At 35.0% G+C, this 21,918-nt stretch overlaps 1 protein-coding gene across 1 annotated transcript in view; it reads right to left on the bottom strand.

The window, feature by feature from the left end:
* The window catches only part of LOC118246440 (transcription initiation factor TFIID subunit 4-like), a 143,460-nt gene that overhangs the window by 87,082 nt on the left and 34,460 nt on the right, over positions 1-21,918 (bottom strand). Inside the window, exons 9-10 of the mRNA XM_035543535.1 lie at positions 21,661-21,775; positions 14,332-14,501 (exon numbers count right to left, since the gene is read on the bottom strand). Coding sequence (XP_035399428.1) covers positions 14,332-14,501; positions 21,661-21,775 — 285 coding nt within the window. The remainder of the gene's footprint in view (positions 1-14,331; positions 14,502-21,660; positions 21,776-21,918) is intronic.

Here is a 21,918-nt window from a genome sequence, read left to right as displayed (position 1 = left end):
TGGTCATCGCAAAAGTAGTCATAATATATATACTTACATTCATACAGACATACAAAATCCAAAGAGAAAATTAAGATTAAAAAAAAGGATTAACTATTAAGATTAAACTAAGAATTAACTAAAAGAATTTCTATCAACAGACTGCTGTCACTTTTTTTTAAATAAAGAAATAAAAATAAATTAAAATAATTGTTCCCCACTTTTGTGTCTGTTCTCCTTAATGTGCTTTAAGGTTAATAATGTGAACATCTTAACTTGGAGCTTTGTAACTCAAATTCTGCATTCTCAAGCAGTACAGTGCTGCACACTTAAAACATCAGGAAATGCATAGTTTGAAAAAAGTTGCATGCTTTTAAATAATACATTTGTTAAACATTTTTAACAACAAGCATACTCCTCAAATCTTTAAAATGACTTTAGCAATGTAATTCTGAACTTTTCCTAGAGCTATGATAAAAAACATCATCAAGGATGATAACAAAAACGGAGCTGAAGCAAAGCAATGCTCCAAGCTATAATTTTAACCAAACTTTTCACTTGGATTTGAGTTTTTATATTTTTAAAGGCATAACTAAGGTCATGTTCTTCATTCAAACATTCTTGACAGAACTCTGCTATATCAGAAATGTACAAGATCATCAAGAATTGATGACTGATAGCATGAACACTTCTATTCTTTGTGTCAGGACTCAGTCTCAACCCCTCCTCTGAGGTATCAATTAATACTAAAGCAGTAAGCTGAGTCACATTATCATATATGAAAAATATGAGGAATCACAAATTAATACACCCAAATTGAACAAATTTCTAATCTGACAAGCATTTATAGAACAGCACAATAAAGTCTGCCTATATATTATTTCATAATTACACATTTGAGACAATTAGTAGTAAACCATGCTTCAGTCAGCATTTAATAAAGCTCTACAGTATATGAGACAGCATATGAAGCAAGTATAAGTATTGGAATATTTTTGTTACAAATAAACTATATTCTACTTAAAAGTTTGAGATATTGCAGTAGTTTCTATAAAGTTAGAACTTGTAAATAAGTTCCAAAAACCTTGAGGGAATAAGCATTCAGCAATATTATTCTGGTATTGGCATATATGTCACTAGTACAAGGTTGTTTTTTTACAAACACAAAAGCACCTAAACCCTGTCATCGAAAACTTGCAGGTCCCAAGAAGTGAAAATTCTGAAGAGTGATATCTGCTTACCTATCTGGGAGGTACTGGCTTTGCTGTGCTTTAGAAGTTTAATTATATTTTATTGATCAAACAAACTGAAATAAATCATAAGGAGAGTACTGCCCTATTTGAGAAGCAGGAAAAAAATAGTATCTTTGCAGATAGGCTTTCAAAGAATCAAAAAGTTACTTTAATAATTTATACTTAAAGAGTCCTGACAGGATTGAGATCAAAGATAAAAAAATTATTTGTAGAACATTACGTCTGACTGATTATTGATGTGATAAATTATTGAATGCCTGTATAAAACCTCTTTATGTTTACACTTAAAACAGAAAAACCTTGAAGAACTGGTTTTAAACAGTTAAACAGCATGTATTTAGGTCTTGAATTTATCTTGTCCTTCAACACAAACACTGGGAGAGAGCATAATTAGTCTCTATTTGCCCTTAACCATAGGTCAGCCAGAACTGCAGAAAGCACTCACTGCTATCATTTAAATCCAGGAGCAACTTCTTGAAGTTCAAATTCTGTGTGTTAAATGTTGGCCCAAGCTGCAATTGCAACCAGATTTCTTAGGTCCAGGCCTCATCTGCTGTGACAGCTGGCCTGCACTGTGCAAGATGGAAACACACCACAAAAGTACTTCCCCTTGCATCACAGATACTCTTTACTTGTTTAAACTTTTATTTAACCTCCTTCAACAGCATCAGATCTCAAAGAATGCAACAAAGATCCATCTGGTCATACCTACGTACCCCAACCCCTGAGCATAAGTACTTGACTATGCCTTGGATTGCACCTGGGATTATAGGCTCAAGCACCCTTCCTCATTCATCCCAACAGAACCACCACAGTTTTACAGGTCTCTATCCCTCTGTGATCTTTCCCACCAGGAAAAAACAGGTACTGGAAAAACTACCTCCTAAATATCTGCAGCAAACTTCCAAAACATTAAAATGATAAACTTCTTTAATAAATTCCATTCCTCTGTTTTAATAGCATAAGGGGAAGTGATGATTTTATAGTTCTGCTGTTGGAGTCAACAGTGAAACATTTTAAAACACCTCCATCTCTGTAAAATTACACATCATTAAGTACAATGTCACCGTTCAAGGCTTACACTATACAGAAACTTCTGAAGGCTAACAGTTGAAAAAAATGGGGAAGAAAGGGTAAGCAGTTCCCCATCTAAAACAACACAAGCAATATTTGTATGCCCTAAGACACACCATGTGTGGTCTTTACAAAAAGCAAGTCTTGAAATCGACAGAAAGCAATAGGTGCTTTGTTTAATACTATGACATCAATCATTCTACACTGAGCAACAACATTTAACTACCAGGCTGACTAAACACAAAGGAGACACAACCATAATGCACGAAGAACCCTCAGCATCCTGAGGAGCCATAAAATGGCAATCACTGAACTTACTCGTACCAACCTAGTCAGGTAGGGCTTGAGAACAGGGAACACAGAATCACATAGGCTGGAAAAGACCTCTGAGATTGAGTCCATCTAGCACTGCCCAAGTCTACCCACTAAACCATGTCCCTAAGCACCACACCAATGTCCCACATAGCAGTGTCCTCAGCCATCTATACTGAATTCCAAATGCTATCAAAGGGAGAATTCAAACATTAAACCAGACAGTTGGGGTTGAAACACAACAAAGGAAGAAACTGAGGAGGCTGCTTGGGTACAAAACACCCTGGGGCGTGCTGGAGGGGCTGCCAGAGCTACGGACAACCTTGAAGTATTAAAACTAGACTGAAGGACAAGCTTGTTAAATGATGTTGCAAACAACAAATCACTAGCTCTGAAGACTGGGATTAGAGATTCCTAAAGGTATAAAATAGCCTAGTGATCCCAGGCAAAAGAAACAGTGTCATGAATTTAGCTGTGATTTTTTGTTTTCAGTCCTTTAAATTAAAAGTTCCACTGTAAGTCTTACTAAATAAATGAATAAATAATTTAATAAATGTTTATTTGCTGCACTGTTAAGCCTGTCTGGTGCTGGGAGACAGGATGAGAAAAGAGAAACCTCCTCCACAAAAACAGCAAATCCAAAGTAGTTTGAGCAGGCGCCTCTGACAAACCTATAGCCTGGAGTATGTTTAGGGAAGCCACAGGCTAGGGAGCGTTTCCTGCCAAACTAGAGAGAATCAGTGCCAAGGGCTTTGAGTTTTGGTAAACGATTCCCTCCAGCAGGTACAAACCAGCACCCCTTCTGTGAAGGGCAGGTGGCCAAGATATATACCACAGCTCCAAAGCAACCCTGAACTATCTCAACTGGCATGTGAAAAATTTTGTAAACCAGTACCCAATATTGTTCAACGCTATACTTCTAGTTCACCTTCATGTAAGTTGACTTTGGTAAAAAGAACTACATTTTATCGCAATTGTTATTTACAAAACAATGGACGACTCCACGTTAATTACTTCAGTAAGCTTGTTTACAATAGAATTTTTATCCTATGAGAGGAGGAATGTTATCTCATGAGCTCACTTCTGGATAAAAGTGTACAGTCTTCTTCAGAACTCAAGACTTGCTGAGGTCTAATATTTTAGGACTATTCACCTTGAGATGATTCCCCAGGAAGCAATTTGTGAAATTTAGAAATTGGTGAAATACCAGTTACTTTTAAAAAATACATGAATAAATCCAAGTTACAGGTGAAAATCCCCAAAATACACAGCCATTTTTAGTGCTAGACACAGCAGAATAAAGCATAACCAGCTATACAATTCTAATGTAACAATGGATAAAAAATCTAAATAAATATTACAATAATTTTAACTCTCTTCTCCTCCTGCTTCCTCCAAAGTAAATGCCAACCAAATTATTTTAGCCAAGTAAGATTCAGCTAAGGCTCAGTCTCTGCAGGAGAACGCATAGTACAAAATTGCTCATAAAGCTTTTTTCAGGTACTACAGTGGATTTAACTTATTCAGTAAAATTATACTAAAATGAATATTTTGAATTTATGTAATTGTATAAAAAGTTAAGAAAAGCTATACTGGGAAATATAGTCCAGCATCCATTCTCCAACAGCAGTAGTGGGAGATGCTGCTAGAAGTATATAAAAGTGTCCAATTATAACTGAAAAAATATACAGCCCAGAACCATTCTAAGCTAGAGATCCTATCTTACTCTCTACGTCCTCAAGACAGATTTTTTTCTGATTAATTTTTCAAGTCATCTTTTGAACCTGCAACATCCTAAGACAAGGAGTTGACAACTTAACTAATCATCTGGCAAAAACATACACTGCTTTGCTTGTTTTGAACTTCATCTCTTAATTTCATCTGATATCCCTAATTTTTGTAAATGAGACCAAACTGAAAAATAGCTCCTTTCTAGGGGGGGTCACAATTATTTTAACACAAACGAGTCAGAGAAATAGCTGTACTGATGCAAAATCCACATGTAATCAAGGCCAAAAAGTTTGATCCTATTTTCTGTGTGGATTCAAAGCTCTTAAGCAAGTCACTGGGATTTGGAGCAGGGCAAAAAATTCATGAAGTGGAAAAAGAATTTCTCAAGAAACTGTTTAACCCTACTATATGATTAGCATTTTTTGAGGAACATAATTTAAAAAAAATAAAGCCTTCACTTCTTTAAGAATTCTCAGTAAGACTGTAAGTCTGGGAACCCACACGTAATTCATACTTTTTGGCAAAAAGAAAGAACTAATTTGAGAAGAGGTCTGGCCTAAAATATATATAACCAGACAATCCAGTTTCCAAAATTCTGTCTCTGAGCTAGATAATTAAACAGCTGAAAGGCAGCTATTAATCATTCCTAAAGAGTGTTTTTATTATCCTTAGTGGTTTGTCTTTAACGGAATCAAGCTAGTCACCAAACAATATTATGCACAGGTAAGCAGAGCCTTGGAAAATGGAAGCAGTAAGCAGCGCATCTAGAAGCAGAAGAGATTACTTGGTATTCAGACAGACAAGAAGCCTGACAGCTTGATCAGACAGGACAGAAAGAGAATGTAAAGTCTGAAGGAAAAGAAGCAACCGCTATTCATTTTTTTCCTTACTTGTTCTGTAACCAAACTGTATCGTACCTGTTTTTTTTCAGAACGAATCAAAATCTCAATGTCCTAAGCAAACACATTATCCTTGATTTTAATGTTTAATTCCTTCTCTTTTCATAATTCCTCTTTAAGACTACCTTTGTGCAATTTCATGTGCATATCATTTTCATCCCAAAAGAAGAGAAGATGCTGAAGGTACCAAAGCTTTGACCTATGCTGAAGGTCAAAGATTTCTTGGGATCTATATCCAGATCCTACCCTATGATCCCAATAACCTGTACTGCTGTGACTGAACAGTGCTAGGCAAGTGAAAAAGAGGAGGGGATGGGAACTGAAGTAAGTGCAGGTCTTAACAAGTCAAGTCAGGCTATACAGATTACAGTTATATATTTTTTTTCAGTCTTAGTTTTCTCAAAATATAAACACAATACAAAATAGTAAGTATGTCCAAAGACATTCAGAAACATTCAAGAATAAACACAAAGTGACTGAGAACTGGAAAATACGTTCACTATTTTTATAAATAACAGTGCATGCCTCAATGCACTTTTGTTGGGTTACTTACAACAGAGTCAGATCAAAAGAGATTGTTATGGGGACCAGATGAGAAAGAACTAATATGGCATTGACACCAATAAGAGTCCCTGAAAAAACAATAGAGAAGTTGCTAGCTGGGGACTTATTGCCTACCTGCTTTTACACAGGCTAGAAGTGTGTGCTTCTTACCCATGTCTAAGTCCAAGATCAAAAGATACTAAATCATTACAGGATCTCAGGCTTAAGTAAGAGAAGTATGTCATTATACATCTATGTTAGGTGAGACTGAGATAGGGAAAAACCACTGCAAGAATGTCAGAGAGGACAAGCACAGATGCTAGCATACTGTAATATGGTCCTCGCAGTAACAGAACAAACTCTAAATCACGTCCACGTAAGGATTAAAATAGATACTGAGTAGAATTTGCCTATATGCTTCTGTTCTTTTAAAGCAATTATGTAAAAATGCAGACATTCTGGCTTCTTTTTTTCCTGTAGAAACAGTATCTCTGGCACTATAAAAGTCTTGCAGATGACATGTCTGAAGAGGTATCAGAGATGTCCGCTGATATTAGGCAGACTAGTTCAACATGAGGCCTCACCTGAAGGAGGCAGGATGGGCATGTCACCTGGAAAGGATATGCACAAAGAATACAGGAAATTATAAAGGATACCAGAAAGGTAGACCAAAGACCATAACCTGAACTTGAAAATGTCAGCACCTCTGCCTGTCTATGTCCAGGATTAGAGGAAAAACTAACATCAGGACATTGTGCCACATTTATTAATACTAAATCTGTATATTACCATATCATCCACCACTACAAAATGAATCCAGATCAGACATGGTAATTCCATGTTGTCAAAACAGTTGTGCTTTACTATAGTTTATATCAGATATTTATGTTACTGTGCAGAAACAGATGGTACCTCATCCAGCACAACACCCAGAGATGCAGTTACCTCCTTGCAGCAAATACCTCTTTGTTACCAGTAAAATGTCTTTGTGTCATTTCAAAATTTTGCAACATTTGGCTCTGACTTGCTTTAGACACTACAAAACTAGTTGAACCACAGTCAAACACTCTTGATATTGTAACCACTGATAAACATGACAAATTGGTGAGTTATACTATAATCTGGACTTTGTATGCAGTAGACTCACCAGCCTGGAGACTAACAAGTGCAATGTATTAAAGCAGAAAGGTACATTCTTACCTACAGAGCATTAACATTTTGAAGTGATAATTCAAAGGAGAAGAAAGACTAAAGTGAAGTTTATGAGGTAGCTCTATAATTTAAGAAACAAAAACATTGCAACCTTAGTATAAGCAGCAGGATTGCCAAATAAACGTAGTGAACAATATTTCAATATATTTTAGAAACTATTACCTTTTACTTTTTCCCCCTTAAATGATCCTCGAAGATACTGCTCACTGATCAATGACTTCCTCCTCCACAAAGATGTTCCAACATGTGTTGATTTTTGGGGACATTAGTACCACCTCTAGAGCATGGAGTTTGCCTACAGGGATAATGTAAGTCAGCTTTATTGCAATATTAAATGGTTCTCTAAGGTTTTCTTTTTATTGTTCTTATTCTACATCCTATATTTATTACTAGAAATCTGTTTCTAGATAGAAGATAGACTTTATGAATGAATCTGGTAGAGAATGAATCTCCATGTAATGGTGATCCTAATTTAACCCTCCTTTGGAGAGACCAAGAAATTTAAGTAATTCAGTTCCCAGATACAAACTTATTCTGAGGCTGAGCAACTTATTTTGGAAGGCCCTGATGGCCAGAACTGACTTCCAGAAAGAGCAAGACCTTTCAAGAAGGCTTTTCCACTACATTAATAAAACAAAAGCAAGATATTATGGTGAAAATAAAATTTAAATTCTCCAGTATTTGTGGAAGCTACCAGTATAATCATGCTCTCAGTTCAGTTAGAGTAAAACCTTTAAAAATTATTATTGAAGAAATAGCTTCATTTTCTTCATAATTAATCATAGTTTGAACATATACTCATTTATTTTGACAAAGTACTGTTTGATGAAATAACATCAGTTCTGACACTTAGAGGTGATCATGTTAAAAACATAATTCAGACTCTGTAGCATTGCAGAACTAATAAGAGTAATAAAAAGAAAACCTTAGAAATACACAAAAATATTGAACAGAAGCTGCCTTACCTTTCACAGAAAGGCAGACTCCAAGCTCTCAGGTGGTACTGAAGTTACCGTTCCAACACATGTTGGGACATCTTGTAAAACAGGAAGTCTAATCATGGACCTATTAAAGAAAGAACAACAATATAGTTTAACAATCTTCTGAAATACTCACTGGTTATGTTTATTTGGCAACACTGCTGCTGATACTAAGATGGGAACATATTCCCACCTTTTTTGAAAAGGAAAAAATAAATGTAAACAACATTTAATTATATAACATTATAACTTATAACATTAGCAATCAATGAATTGCAATACAAAACAACGCATTTGCTATTAAATACAATAAACTCTTTTCCCAATCTCAACATAATAAGCTAAATGATCATAAATGTGAGGATTGATAAGAGGATGAGAACAGTGCACACCTAATCTAAAATTTATAGCAAATTCCTTGTGTTATATTAGCGGGAAATATAAACAACCAACCAACAACCTCTGCACTCACTAAGGAAGTTACTATTTCAGATATCAGAATTTAGATACATCTTCACAATTGTGCCTCTGCAGGTGACATACTTAAGTTCATAGGAACTATAGAAGGGTAATATAAATGGCATACCCAATAACTTGCAATTTGTAATTGTACAATACGTAACTTTTTTTTTTCCCTGAGAAGCAGCATCTAGAATCACAGAAAACACCAGTCTAGGTACAGTTCAATTGGACTAAGTATGTTGTTAGGATAACGTACAACTTCAAAATGCTATGCTAAAGGAGAACAAGCACTTTATAGGCTAATTTGCACATTAGAACTATCTCCAAACACAAGAGTTATGTCCACAGATATTTAAGGAGGCCATCATGACAGAAAGATGCTGTTGGAAAAAATTGATATTAAAAGGAATATTTCAGTTTGAAGACAAATCAACTCAAGGATAACAAGTTAAAAGTCAATAATGAAAACAACTAAGATCAACAAAAAGTGCAGTGAAAACAAAAATATGTTTGCAGGCAATCTGATGGCTCAGAAATTCAGAATCCACAACTGTACTCTAAGCAGCTATAAACCCCTCTAAAGTAAACCAACCACAGAAATAAGTATACTTTTATGTTAGAACTGCTCTGTATGTGAAAGAGCAATCATCAATAGTACAGTGTGATCTCATTCAAACATGAATACAACTGTTGACAAACAAACAGATGAAACAGAGATGACAGAACACCTCTATTATTAAACTAGTAGCAAATGCTTTTAACAGAGGCTCTGAAATCTACTGGCCTGGTTCCATGAAGGATATTCCAATCACTTTTTAGGTGGTTTAGCAATATAAAATGCCCTTCAGAGTATTCAAATTATTTAAAATGTATACATATGCATACAACTCCGCTGCCATTGTGATGCCACATAGTAGATTCACTGTACTACAGAATACAGAAACACAGATAAGCTATTTCATTATGTTTTAACATGCGTTTCTACAGCAGACATGCAATTCAAATGTGACTGAACGAAGAAAGAAGCAAGCAGATCAATGATCAATATTTCATTAGACAATTAAAAATATCCTGTATGTAAAGTAACAAAAATGCAAATTTATAAATTGTGTTCAGCTTAACCTTACAACTGTTACACTGACAGAGACAGTGACTTAAATCTATAAAGCTGAGCTGCTCTGAAGCCATTTCATGAATGACTGTAGACCTCCTAACTTCTGATCTAAGAGCATTTGGATTGATTAGTGCATTTTCAAGTTTTGTAATAAATCCCCTGCATGACTATGTGTAGTCTTGCCTAAAAATCTATCTGGACGAAGCAAGAGAATCCAGTACTAATTTTCTGGTAAGTAATGTCAGAGGTGTATGCTATTTTGTCAACATAATAGACTTTTTTCAAAGGAAATTTATATCAATGCCAGATAACAGACATAAATGCAGTATTTCTCAAAAACAACCTATAGAAAAATCGATTTTCTAGCACAGATGTAAAAATAATTATGAATCACTGTGAAATAAAAATACCATAAATTATGCTCCAATACATTTTTATCACACACATTTAGGTAAAAATAATTTGAAAATAAAAGATGGACGGTTAAAATGGATTCCATATGGCCAAACCAGTCCCACATTTCTTAGAATGTCACATTTGTAATTATTCTATTTAGCCAGAACTCCATAACAATACAAATTGAAGTTAAAAAAACGGGTGAAGAACACTGAAAGTGAAGTGAAAAAGAGAAAGAAACAATCTCACTCAGGGAATACAATATGCCAAACTTGTGTTATGTTATTATTGCTTCAAGACATTTATGATTAAGATTCTCCACCTATTGTGACATTTTAGGGATAGCCATGGAAAAGCAAAACGCCATCATCTCACTGGAGAGGAAATCAGAATTGAAACAAAGCTGTGGGGATTAATATTCTGCTGTAGACTCTCAGCTTGTGAGGATACCATGCTCTGGTGACCACAAAATCAACAGCAAAGTTTCTCGAACAGCTAGCAGAGTCTTAGAGACCACCAATTCTCAGCAAGAAGGCTTCTCAGTAAAGGACGTAACATTGTCCTGAGTGGAAATTTAAAAAGTAACCTGCGTAAGAAAAGCAGATTTCATCCCACTGTACCATGCTGAGTGACATCAACAACAGACGAAATTGAAGATAATCGTCAGGGCTTCTGTACGCAAAAAAAAATGTATTATGCTACGAAAAACTCATCTTCTCATTAAAAACAATAATAAATGAGAAAAAAAAGTACCAGTCAAACATGCACTGCTACAAAATCTCCAGAATAGTTTCACCAGAGTTGGATAAAGAATAAGGTTAATGACTGTTATTTAGATATTAGGCTAATAATTTAATATGTTTCTTGTTCATCTCACTGTATGCAACTCTTATTTATACACAATTCTAGTTATTATTTATCATATAATATTTTTTCCCCTTTCTCTTCCATATCTGTTCCCTTCCAAGGTCTTAATTATAAGGCAATATGAATAGGGTCACCTTTTTATCACATCCTTATGTGCTGTTAATGTTTAATGTTAACTAATATTAAATATAAAATACAGTTTAGCCTAATTCTCATCTGCTGAGCCTCAGAAACAATGCTGCAATTCAAGTAATTCCCGAGTCAAGGAGTTTCTATCTTCACAACACTGTTACAAACCATACTGAAGCTGCACTCTTAAAACAACTTGCTATGCCATACTGTTTTATTGACTAAGGTGTTGCCCCCTTTGGTAAACAGTGGAAACTCAGAATGTGTAAAACTAGCTTCTAAAACCTAATGAAACCAATACACCATTTTAACCCCCCCCCAAAAAACAAAAAACTTATGAATGAATAGAAGTGAAACAAGTACAAGCACAAAGTTATTTTTCTTGTTTCTTTCCCATGAAAAACATACGAAAAAGCTCAGATTTTTCAGCACTTTTCAACTTATCTTGCCCTTTAAAGAAATATTACCCTTTTACTTATGAAGTGAAAGGCCTAAAAGTTTTAAAAATTTATATGCACATCAGCGCATGCATGAAGAACATCAATCTCCACCTCTTGACTTCCCAATAAGAGAAACAACAGTCATAGAGCCCTTTGCATGTGTTTCATTGTGCTGTCATACAGAAAGATTAAGGTTTAAAGTTTATGATCCTGTATGGAATAGCAAAAGAAATACATTATCTACTAAGAAATATCCACTCTTGGTTTTGCATCAAAGAAGAATTTGAAACAGTCGCAACACTGTCTTCCTACATGAACAAATGGCAATGATTACCAGCCAAAGATGACTAGATACAAAATTGGATAAGGAAGCATGTGGGAAGCGGATGAATATCTTTGCATGAATTACCTTTCAGTTACTTCTTCCATTTAAAAGGATCAATAATAATATTACTCATTTAGATTTAAAATAAACTTTGGATGATAACACTGCCAAGTTGAGCAGCAGAGATAAGAATGTACAATATATTAAGAAACCTTTCACTATAACTTTGAGGCATTTGGCTGGTGGTTACTGCCAAAGACTGAATAGCATCTGCTCTCACTTTAGCAGTTTATATTCTGACTCTAGTGAATGGAAGCACAATCTCTGAAACAGCCTTTGGGGAACACTACTGAGTTGCTCGACAGAGCTCTTACTCAGAAGAGAGGAGGAGATTAATATTACAGAAAACTTGAAAGATCTAGCTTTTGAGAAAGGAGAGAAGAGCAGTTTCCTAATATCGTACATACCACAAATCTCTCTTTTACTAAAACATTAAAAACATGCCCTTAAACTAAAGTGATCATTAAATATGAATAGATTTAAAGGTAGGAAACACGGTCTGTTTAAATTATATTCAGGTAAAATGAAGAAGTAATGTATTTTATCTTGTTTGTCAACACGCATAACAAAAACGGAAGAATGAGGACTCACATATACTTTCTTTTCCTAATGTGCTTGAGAAGGTCACAGCCTCCTTTGCTTAGTCCTGGTGTGTCTAGGCACAGCAACACATGGTAAGACTGAGTTGTCGTGATCTTACGATGTCGTTATTTTAAGTGCCCAGTAGCACAACTAGCAAATTTGTGTGTGGTCCCATGCAATCAACAAATCTGGCCACACACAGTGAAAACCAAACTTCTAAAACTTCAAAAATCAGCTGAAGGAATTCTCTCCTCAAGAGCCATAGATCCCAGATAGCAGCCACTAGTGAACCCTACAGCCACTTTCAAAACTATAAAAGGCTTCATATAAAGCCAAAATAAAGCTCTAAAAGTGGCTGCAGGAGATCACTAGGAGTGGCCGCTCTTTTGGATTCACTGCTTTTGAGAAGTAAATCCCTGCAGCTGCTTTTAAAAGCTTTGAAAGTTTCATTTCAATTATCAAAGCCAATAAAGCTTCAAAAAGAGCCATAGGGATTTGTTCCTCAGAGGAGCAAACCCCAAAAGGCAGTGATGAGTAGTGTGATGGGTTCTGTGGCTCTTAAAGTATGTACAGATTCCTGTAAGTCCTACACTTGTAATTACAGCTCCATGTTGTGCAGCAATTGTTACACCCAGACAGCTCATTAAGGCTTATATGGCAAATTCACTACTGATTTCCCATTCTTTTTAACAGTTTCACATCTCCATTTCCTTTTTGTTTTCTTACACCTGTATGAACCATCATGTGAGCATCCCTCACAACACATTTTCAACCAAATTTCATCAAAACCTTTCTGCCTTCCCATCTCAGATGGCAATAAGCCATCTCACAAAACGTTGCACATGCTTGCCCAGACTGCGTCACATAATGCCATCATCGTATCATTTCAGCATAACTAAAGCATGTAAAATGATTCATTTCTTAGAATGGCTTCAACTTAAAAGGCGCCTAATTAAAATACAAAGCAAAGCTTGACAGTAAGTCAATGAAGAACCTTGCCTGCAACTGCAATATAAAAAGGCTTTCATTAATTCAATGAACATAAACACAAATAACATTTCAGAAGTATCCTTAAAGCCCTAAAATCTTAAAAACCTAACTATGCTGATTTGTAACAATATCTTTAAAATCATAAGGACAACTAATTCCCTAAAAACTTTTATAAATTTAACTACTGACATAAGAAGAGTTTATAAAGAAAAAAAATAAATATATGCTCCCAAACAGTTAGAGCTTTGTATCCTAAGACTCTGATGATTCTTAAAATATTACCAAAAATTGTGATGAAAAGATACATTTAGGTACCAGAACATATATAGGATATTAACCATGTGTGTCATATAAAATATATTCTAGGCATACTTACTAATCTTAAAAAATCACTAATTTTGACTACGTATTTTTTCTACTGAAGTTTTTAACTTCTGTTTTCAAATGGCAGAGTGAATAAAAACACCTTTTAGTCAGGATAAATAAATACACCTTCTTGAAAAAATGCTCTAAGATATCACTATGAACTTAAATAGATGTAGGTGTTAGGAACTGAATTTGGTTTGTATGGGGAAAAAAATCTTGACAGATAACTTCAGCAGTATGTTAAATCTTATTCACAGGTGTCCTCTGTGACCTGAACTACTTACTCTACCCCTCTGTTTCAATCTTCTCATGTGTAAAACATGAAGGAGGATTGTGAGAAATAATTAATGTTTGCAAAAAGTTTTGAGATCCTTGGATATAAAAACCATGGGGAAAGCATGAAGTATAAAAGTAGCAGTATACTTTTTTTTTTAATTCAAGTTTGGGGTCGCCAAGTTACTTTTATCATAAAAACCTTGAAAGTTTAAGGATACAAGTTTATCTAATACAATGCATAAAGAACAATTTTTAACAATCTAAAGTGCTAAGCATATTCTGTTACTTAGAACCACATAACACAAAAGGAAACACTATCAAAAGGAGCAGACGTTTCTCACCCATTTCAAGTATGCGTTTGTGTAGAGGTATAGCAGCAAGAAAGGGTTCATCTTTACAGGACTGTATCTGGGTTCCAACCAAGTCAGAGTTGGTAGCCATAATTCGGGCACTTTCTTCATTTAGATTAACACCGGCCATAGATGCAACATCATTGATGTCATCATCATCTCTATAATGAAAATAGAAATAAAAAATAATTCTGCATGTGATATATACATTTTATATGTTAACTGCTTCGCCAAAATGCAACATGCCTGGTGTCTGGGCCAATTTGAGGCACAACCACCAGGGTCTCAATTCTCATACAAAATATTCTCAATTCAGAAATAACTATTTCTCTGAATGTATTAGGAAGCCCTCAGAAGCAGGACAATTTGTCTCTAACAGAAGGAGTGACAGAGGTGTCTTTTCTTCATCTGCAAGTCAGTGATAGCAATGAGACCAGAATGGTCAGGAAACTAAGAGCAATAATCACCACCACCAATGACCGATCAAAAATTCTCTTTATGCTGAAACCTGGGAGTGAAATGATAAAATACATAAAAAAAAAAAAAAAAAAGGACACAGAGACACTAAAAACAAAAACATGAATTTGGAATCTTGCACTGTTTCACATGTGCCTATCAAAATGCGCACCAAAGCGTTTTCAGCACTGGTTGGTGAAGATTTTTTTGACCCTGATGAGTATATAGGTAAGCTTGGTTTCCAAGCATGGTCTGACTATACACTACTATTTTCTCTGGTAACGTACAAAAATCAGTTGAACATGCCATCTAGTTTTAGAAAAAATGAGCTGCATTTGAGAAGATGATGGCAGCATTTCCCAAGCCACTGTTTGCCCTGCAATACCCTTCCTAACTGCTTGAGGAAGCATTGACTGAAAAATTTGAGTTTCAGAAGACAGATCATACCTCTATCTCCCAAGCATCTGTTATCTCCTACCCCTATAAGGTATGACTTATAACCGTGGAAACAAACCATCTGTTTTTAGCGCTACCTGTTTAGGAGATATGTATGACACTAATGCTGTATTTCAGTGTTTTCTAGGAGCAACTACATAACCTTTGAGAATATATATATGGAAAAGATCCAAGTACATCCAACTTCAGACTCCTACTACTGCATTAAACAAACTAGTAAAAGCTTAATTTAAAAGATTTATTAAAAAATATGACATATATGCCCTTCTATGCACCCTAGAATACTCACTTTCACCTTCCGAAAACTTTAATGCCTACCATAAAAACCAAAGCTACAAGTAAGGTGTGAGAAAAAAAGAAAGGAGAGAAATCTAGAAATCCACAATCCAGATCCTCCCTGCATTGCACATAAATCTGGCTAACAATAAGTAATATATTAACTCTCCCCTGTTTCCAGATCATGTTTCCAGGAGCTGGTTATTCAGGTGTTTTCATCTCCTTTCAGCACTCATCCATACAAAATCAAGATAGCATTCTTGACTTCTCCCTGAACTTGCCATCTGACAAGTCTTTTGGGACAATCTACATAAGTCCCCAAAGTTCTTTATGAGATTTGAAAACCCAAGACAAGTTTCACCTCAATGAGCAGTGCAGAAGAAAAACATTTAGAATTTGAAATCAGTGATTACAACAGTAAGGTGTGCTAAATGAACACACATAAGCAAGTAAGAACTATCAACGTTCCCCTGAAATTAATAAGGGAGAAGAGTCTTTATTCACTATACAACACTTGAGTAATCACTAGCAAAAAGGTCAGCTGGTTAAGAGGATCAAGTATTGCTCCCAAATCAGGCTATTCTGTAGAGTTTTTACACCTCAAAAATTGCTTGAAACTTCTGGTATGCCATGTAATAGCAAGAAATATCTCATTTTTTGCTGAACTTTTTTTTTTTCCTTAACTTTGATTATCCTGAGAATCCCAAGTTTTACCTTTTCTTTTTGGTAGGCACTGTGCTAGGGGCATGAACTCAAAGCAGTTAGTATCAGTAATTTGGTAAGAGATCAAAATAAAGTTTCATATAAAGAGATGATAACTTTCGAAATAAATCAGTGTCCTTCTGCATGATTGTTCTGAAATTATTCTTTGAACAAAGTGAAAAATTCAAAGTTTTTCAGTCTATTTAGGGTATCAACATGTTTCAAGAGAAGCCTTATAAACATCTATCCAGAGCAGTTTTATCAATTCTATGTTCATATTTAATTGATTTCTGCAACCACATCTCATAGCCTAAAAATAGAAGTACTTCTCATTGCTATCTCAATTATGAATTCCTTTTCTTTTTACTGATTATCATGCTTATTTCTCCCCCTAGTAAACTCCTGTAAAGGTACTATTATGCAGAGCTAAAAGAGTAGAGTTGTTATTCCACGTCCATAAAAATAACTATGGCATTTTGCCACATGAACTTAAAAATAATTGTACTTGTCTTTCTAAAGTCACCGTGAGCTACTCTACTTCTTAGAATATTTCATTCTTATGAAACTCTGCTAAAATGAATTATCAGTACAGAGTATAATGAAAAGAATACAAATTTTAATGGAAGTTACTTTTTATCTGTACTTTTAGTTAATAGCTGGAGAAAATACAATCAATCTTTTACCCTCCTTCTGCTCAGTATTTTAGCTATTCTAATTTTTCATTTTATTCTGAGCACAGATCTGCAGCCATGTTGCACATAAAAATACTGTCTGAAACAAAACTTTTTTTTTTTCCCTTTGGGCACAAAATAGAATTTTGCTGAAGTTATCAAAAGCAGTGCAATAGCATGTATTTATAAGACCATCACTGTAACTCCTGGAAAGAATAATTTCCTGCCATCTTACATCAACAATTTACTACTGCTGAGTACGTCTATTTTTCTTTTACATTAGAAGGAAAATAGATATGAAACGTTTTAATCTTAGTTGGGACTACAGATTTTCCAGTCTGATAACAAAATCTCTATCAGTATCCTTTTTGACTTTGAGCAACACAAAAGAGAGCTTGGTTTTGGATACTGAAACACACACATTTATACAGACAAGAGGGCTGGCATTTTTGCCGTACAATTTCCTATAAAAGACAACTTTTAACTCTAGATGAGTGAGTCTTCAGAAGTCATTCTGTGGAACAAAGATGCCATCCAGTGGTTGGCTAGATTGATGATTAATGTCTTTCCCTTTTCATCCCAGCACAGTATTTAACTATTTCACATTTGCTGGCATAAATGACTGTGCTCATATTAGTTATTTCTGTCTTACTGAATTAAAATCTGAGTCTTATTGGATAAATCTAATATCCCAATATGCACGCTATTTTTAAGTAGGCAGTATGGTTTTCCAAGCTGTTTCCAAATGCAAGCTATGTTTTAAAATAGTTTAAGAGTTCATTCCTATATTCAACTTCTTTTAACTCCTCCTCTCTCTTCTTGATTAAAAACACTCATGCAACTACAAAAAACGCTTACTTGAAAATAATGTTCAGGAAAAAAAATGAAATATTTGCACAGTTGTCTGTAACATACTTCAAAGATTTTGTTTAAATTAAGACAAGCCATTACAAAAGTCTGGTAGCATTTTCCTTATAAACAAATCTTAATTGCATGATTGCGTACTATTTTCCTTTTCATGCACTTTTAAGATTTGAGCCCAAGATGTCCCAACCTGCAATACTGGGCTGCTCCCAAGTAAGCTATAAGAATATGTAAGACAACTGAGACAGCATACCACCATTGATTACCCTCTCTCTCAAAAGTGAAATTTCATGTTCTTAAGAAAAGTTAATATACACATGGCAAGACACTAAGTTTGCAAATTCCATGCATCACAAGATCAGAGATCAGCTAAAATGTTGGATGCAAACAGTCACTTGAAATCACAGCAACAGCAGCTACTGTATTACATTTTAAAATAGTGCAATTAATATAGTGCTTACTCTGACTTTCAAAGGTTTAATTTTGAGATTTCTCCCTAATCCTGCTTTGTCGTAGGAATCACCCACAAGGTCTGTGTTGGATCTTACCACTGATAAGCAAAAAGGAATGACACACAACATCTGCAATCAGCACTTTTTCTTTTCCTTTTTTTTTTTTTTTGACAAATGTGGAAAAATACATGCTCATCTTAGAGCTTGAAACATTTATTTGGAAAAATAAAGAAACTTAAATCTTAAGGTGCCATTCAGAGATGAAATCTTTGAAGCTATCCATTTAACACCTGCATTAGCTTTCTATCATTCCCAAGGGGACACAATGCTTTGCAATTTATTAGATACATCATCACACATTTTGAGACATTGTCAGAATTATGCTATTAAACTTTTATTTAAAAAAATAAAAATGTAGTAACAGGCAATGGATTTAGAATGCGTGTCTTTTGGGTAGGCAAAGGAAGACTGAATATACAGTTGGTTATTACCAATTAGACTCTACTAGTAGAGAAGTAGACTTCTCTAGGAAGGAACACCTGCCTAGCAGGTGCACTATGGAAAACTATCAGAATCACACACATTAACGGACTAGTTCTACCCATTTCTTGCCCCATTTTGCATACAATGCTATTGAGCCTTATTCAATTCAGTTAGAACGTGGTAGGATAATACAGGAGTAAAAACATTTATCTCTGACCTTGGAGACATGCAGAACTGGACAAGTCCCTGATCTAACCAAACCTGCTCTGACTCAGAAGTTGGAGCAGTTGACCTCCCAGGGTCCTTTCCAGCTGAAATGACTTCAACTTAGTATCAGGGGAACAGATGTTTTCCTTTATATTGTCCACAGTCTGAACTGTAGGTAATAATTACTTTAAGAGTCTGCTGTTTTCATTGTTGTCAGTGGTATATTACATTAGTAGGACCTCTGAGGTTACTGAATGAGACAGGCAATGTGCACAGCAGTTGTAGCGAAATATTCAGGCCCCTTGCAGATTTCAAGGGGCCTTCTGCTTCACTTCTCCCGACTACAGAAACCTCTAAACTGGACCATTAATATTATGGTACAAATATAAGTGTGGATCTCTACTGTAAAAGAAAAAATATTACAGAGAATGGAGTTCAAATTTCTATTCATTAATGTAGTAGAAAAGTCAGCTAAATGGAACACTCCATAGTTTCCACTGAAAAATGTAGCAACAATAAATTTCAATACAAAAAAAAAGTTGACAAAATTTCAGGAATATAACAGCTTTAGAGGCAGAAGCCTCAGGGTTGAAAACTCTACGTCACGGGACAGCTACCATAATATCCAGTGAACTCATGTAGGCAGTCTTACAAGTCATTAATTAATGCTGACACTGAGGGCTAAGCTGCAATTTGTGAAATTCCGAATTGCTGCCTCTCTGATGCAATTCTTTCCTCTGTTTCCCACACCCTAGAAAGATACCGTAAGTTTAAGAATGTGTATGATTAAAGGAAATCAAAAATAGCAATTCCATTTCTAGTGATCATGTTCACATTTCCATTGCTAGTGACCAACACTTTGCTCACAAGAGTGAAAAGCTAGACTAAGTTATTTTAAAGAAAGTAGAATATAAAATAATGAAACAAATATGCAATAATAAAACACTAAGGGCAAAATAAATTTATACATAACACAACTATTTTTCAAAATTCTTGCTTTGCTTTAGATGCCAGTTTGCCTTCTGGCTAAAAACACATTCTTCACACACGCTGGGAATGTTGAGGAAAACTAGTCAGCATTCAGAGGATTAATACAGATTTCCAGCTCTGTGCCTTTAGGCTTAATAGTCAGACATCTATTTGTCCTCAGGAGAGGTTAGGGGTTGAAATGCAAATATGCAAACAACTGAATTCTTTGTTAAGATATCAAGAAAAAGCTTGATCTTTGCTGCTGTTTAATAAATCCTTGCAATTTTATGGACTTATTTAAATGCAGCATTGTGTCTTACTATTTTGAAGGAGAAAACAATGCAAGGAAACAAACACATTCATTCTGACTAAAATTTGTTCTCTAGAGGAAAAATGACATACACCCTTGACAGCTTATTTACCAAACTCACTAAAGATTTATTGATTTATCAATCAGTGCCTTGAGCATTTGCTTCTCCCCAAGGGAAAATTAACAATTCCAACTAACCTAATATATTCTATGTATAAACTAAGTGAATGCAAGAATCAATCCTGGCACAGTTTACAACATCCAGTCAAAAAAAATGCTGTCCCTTTTGGTGTATGTAAAATTGAAAGCTATACTAACGAAGAATAAATGCTCATGTTGCTTACAAACATAAAAAATACTTATTAAGACAGTACAATTGAACCCAACAGACATTTTAAATCATTTAAATACTCAGTGGGAGGCAAAAGCATCGGAAAGTAAAAAATTGAATGATTTTGCTTCTAGATTAATACTAAGTACTACCACTATTAGTTGCAATACTGACATGCCTCAAAGCAGAGATATTTCACAAAGGACTACAAAATTTCTTTCATTTCACCTGCAAAAGTCTAAGCCTGCCAATTAACTACTGGTTTGATGACATCAGAGCAACGTAAGAATTCGAGAAGAAAATAAAAATCTATGAATATTTTGTCATTTAACAAAGAAACAAAAAGGAAAAAAAAATGCTCAAACATTACACAGATGCTTAATGTACTTTCACCAGTGGAAAAAAAATGCAACATGTTAGATTTGTTTTTCACTACAAACAGTAAATATATCCAACATACCGGAAAAAAGATAATAGAAATTTGCCGTACAAAAGAACCGATAACAGCAGCTCAATTCATCAACGCTACTGTATTAAACCTTGCAGCACCAGATCACTACAGAAACTCATAAAATGTCCCAATCTCTGCTACATAAGTAAGCACATGAAGAACAGGTAAAGCAACGCTTTCTCTTCTCTTCACACACTACCAGAAACATACAGTATTTTCTGTATGCTGATGAGGGGATAGCTGCAGCTTAGCAGTTATCTATCAACAGGATGCCTTGTCATCACATTTAGTATTTTCTCAGCAAGATACGTTCCACGTGAATGTTAAAATCTCATACACAAAAGCAAGGGTGTTGGTTTTTTGTTGTTGTTTGTTTGTTTGTTTTAACTTCATATATGTAATTCCATTTGCCAGAATTCGTTTTGGAATCCACAGAGGTGAAGATTTTATGAAACATTCCAAAGTATATTTAAAGAAAAATCCTAAAGACAGGGGCCCCCGCTCCCTTTATATTTTTATTTTTTAAATAGATCTAAATAAGAAAATTGTCATCCAATCACAGTAACAGTAAGAAAGCCAGGAATTATTGTAAAACACTGCCCTCTGGTGTTAAGCCAATTCTGATTTATATTTTATATTTAAGACCCCCCCACCCTCCAGCCACCCCCCTGCATTATTTTTTTTTTTTTTACCTGAAAGAACCACCTCCAGGGTCATTCAGCTTGTTTTTCTGATTTCCAGAGACCTGAACACCAAAGCCCCCAGGACTTTTGCTGGCTTGTATTGTTGGTGCCTTCCCTACTGTGCCTGAAAAACACCAAGCGATGTTATTATGAGCTGTCTTAGACAATTTACATCAAAGAACCTTCTGTCCAGGAACTAAATTTAACTGTCTGTAAACTGCAAACAAAGGAAGTAGTTATTTTTTTAAAAAATTACACTGCTGAAGA

The sequence above is a fragment of the Cygnus atratus genome, chromosome 12 (genome assembly GCF_013377495.2).
Source record: "Cygnus atratus isolate AKBS03 ecotype Queensland, Australia chromosome 12, CAtr_DNAZoo_HiC_assembly, whole genome shotgun sequence".
Lineage (NCBI taxonomy): Eukaryota > Metazoa > Chordata > Aves > Anseriformes > Anatidae > Cygnus > Cygnus atratus.
Note: the sequence above shows the minus strand (reverse complement) of the source record. Positions and strands in the feature narration are given on the sequence as shown.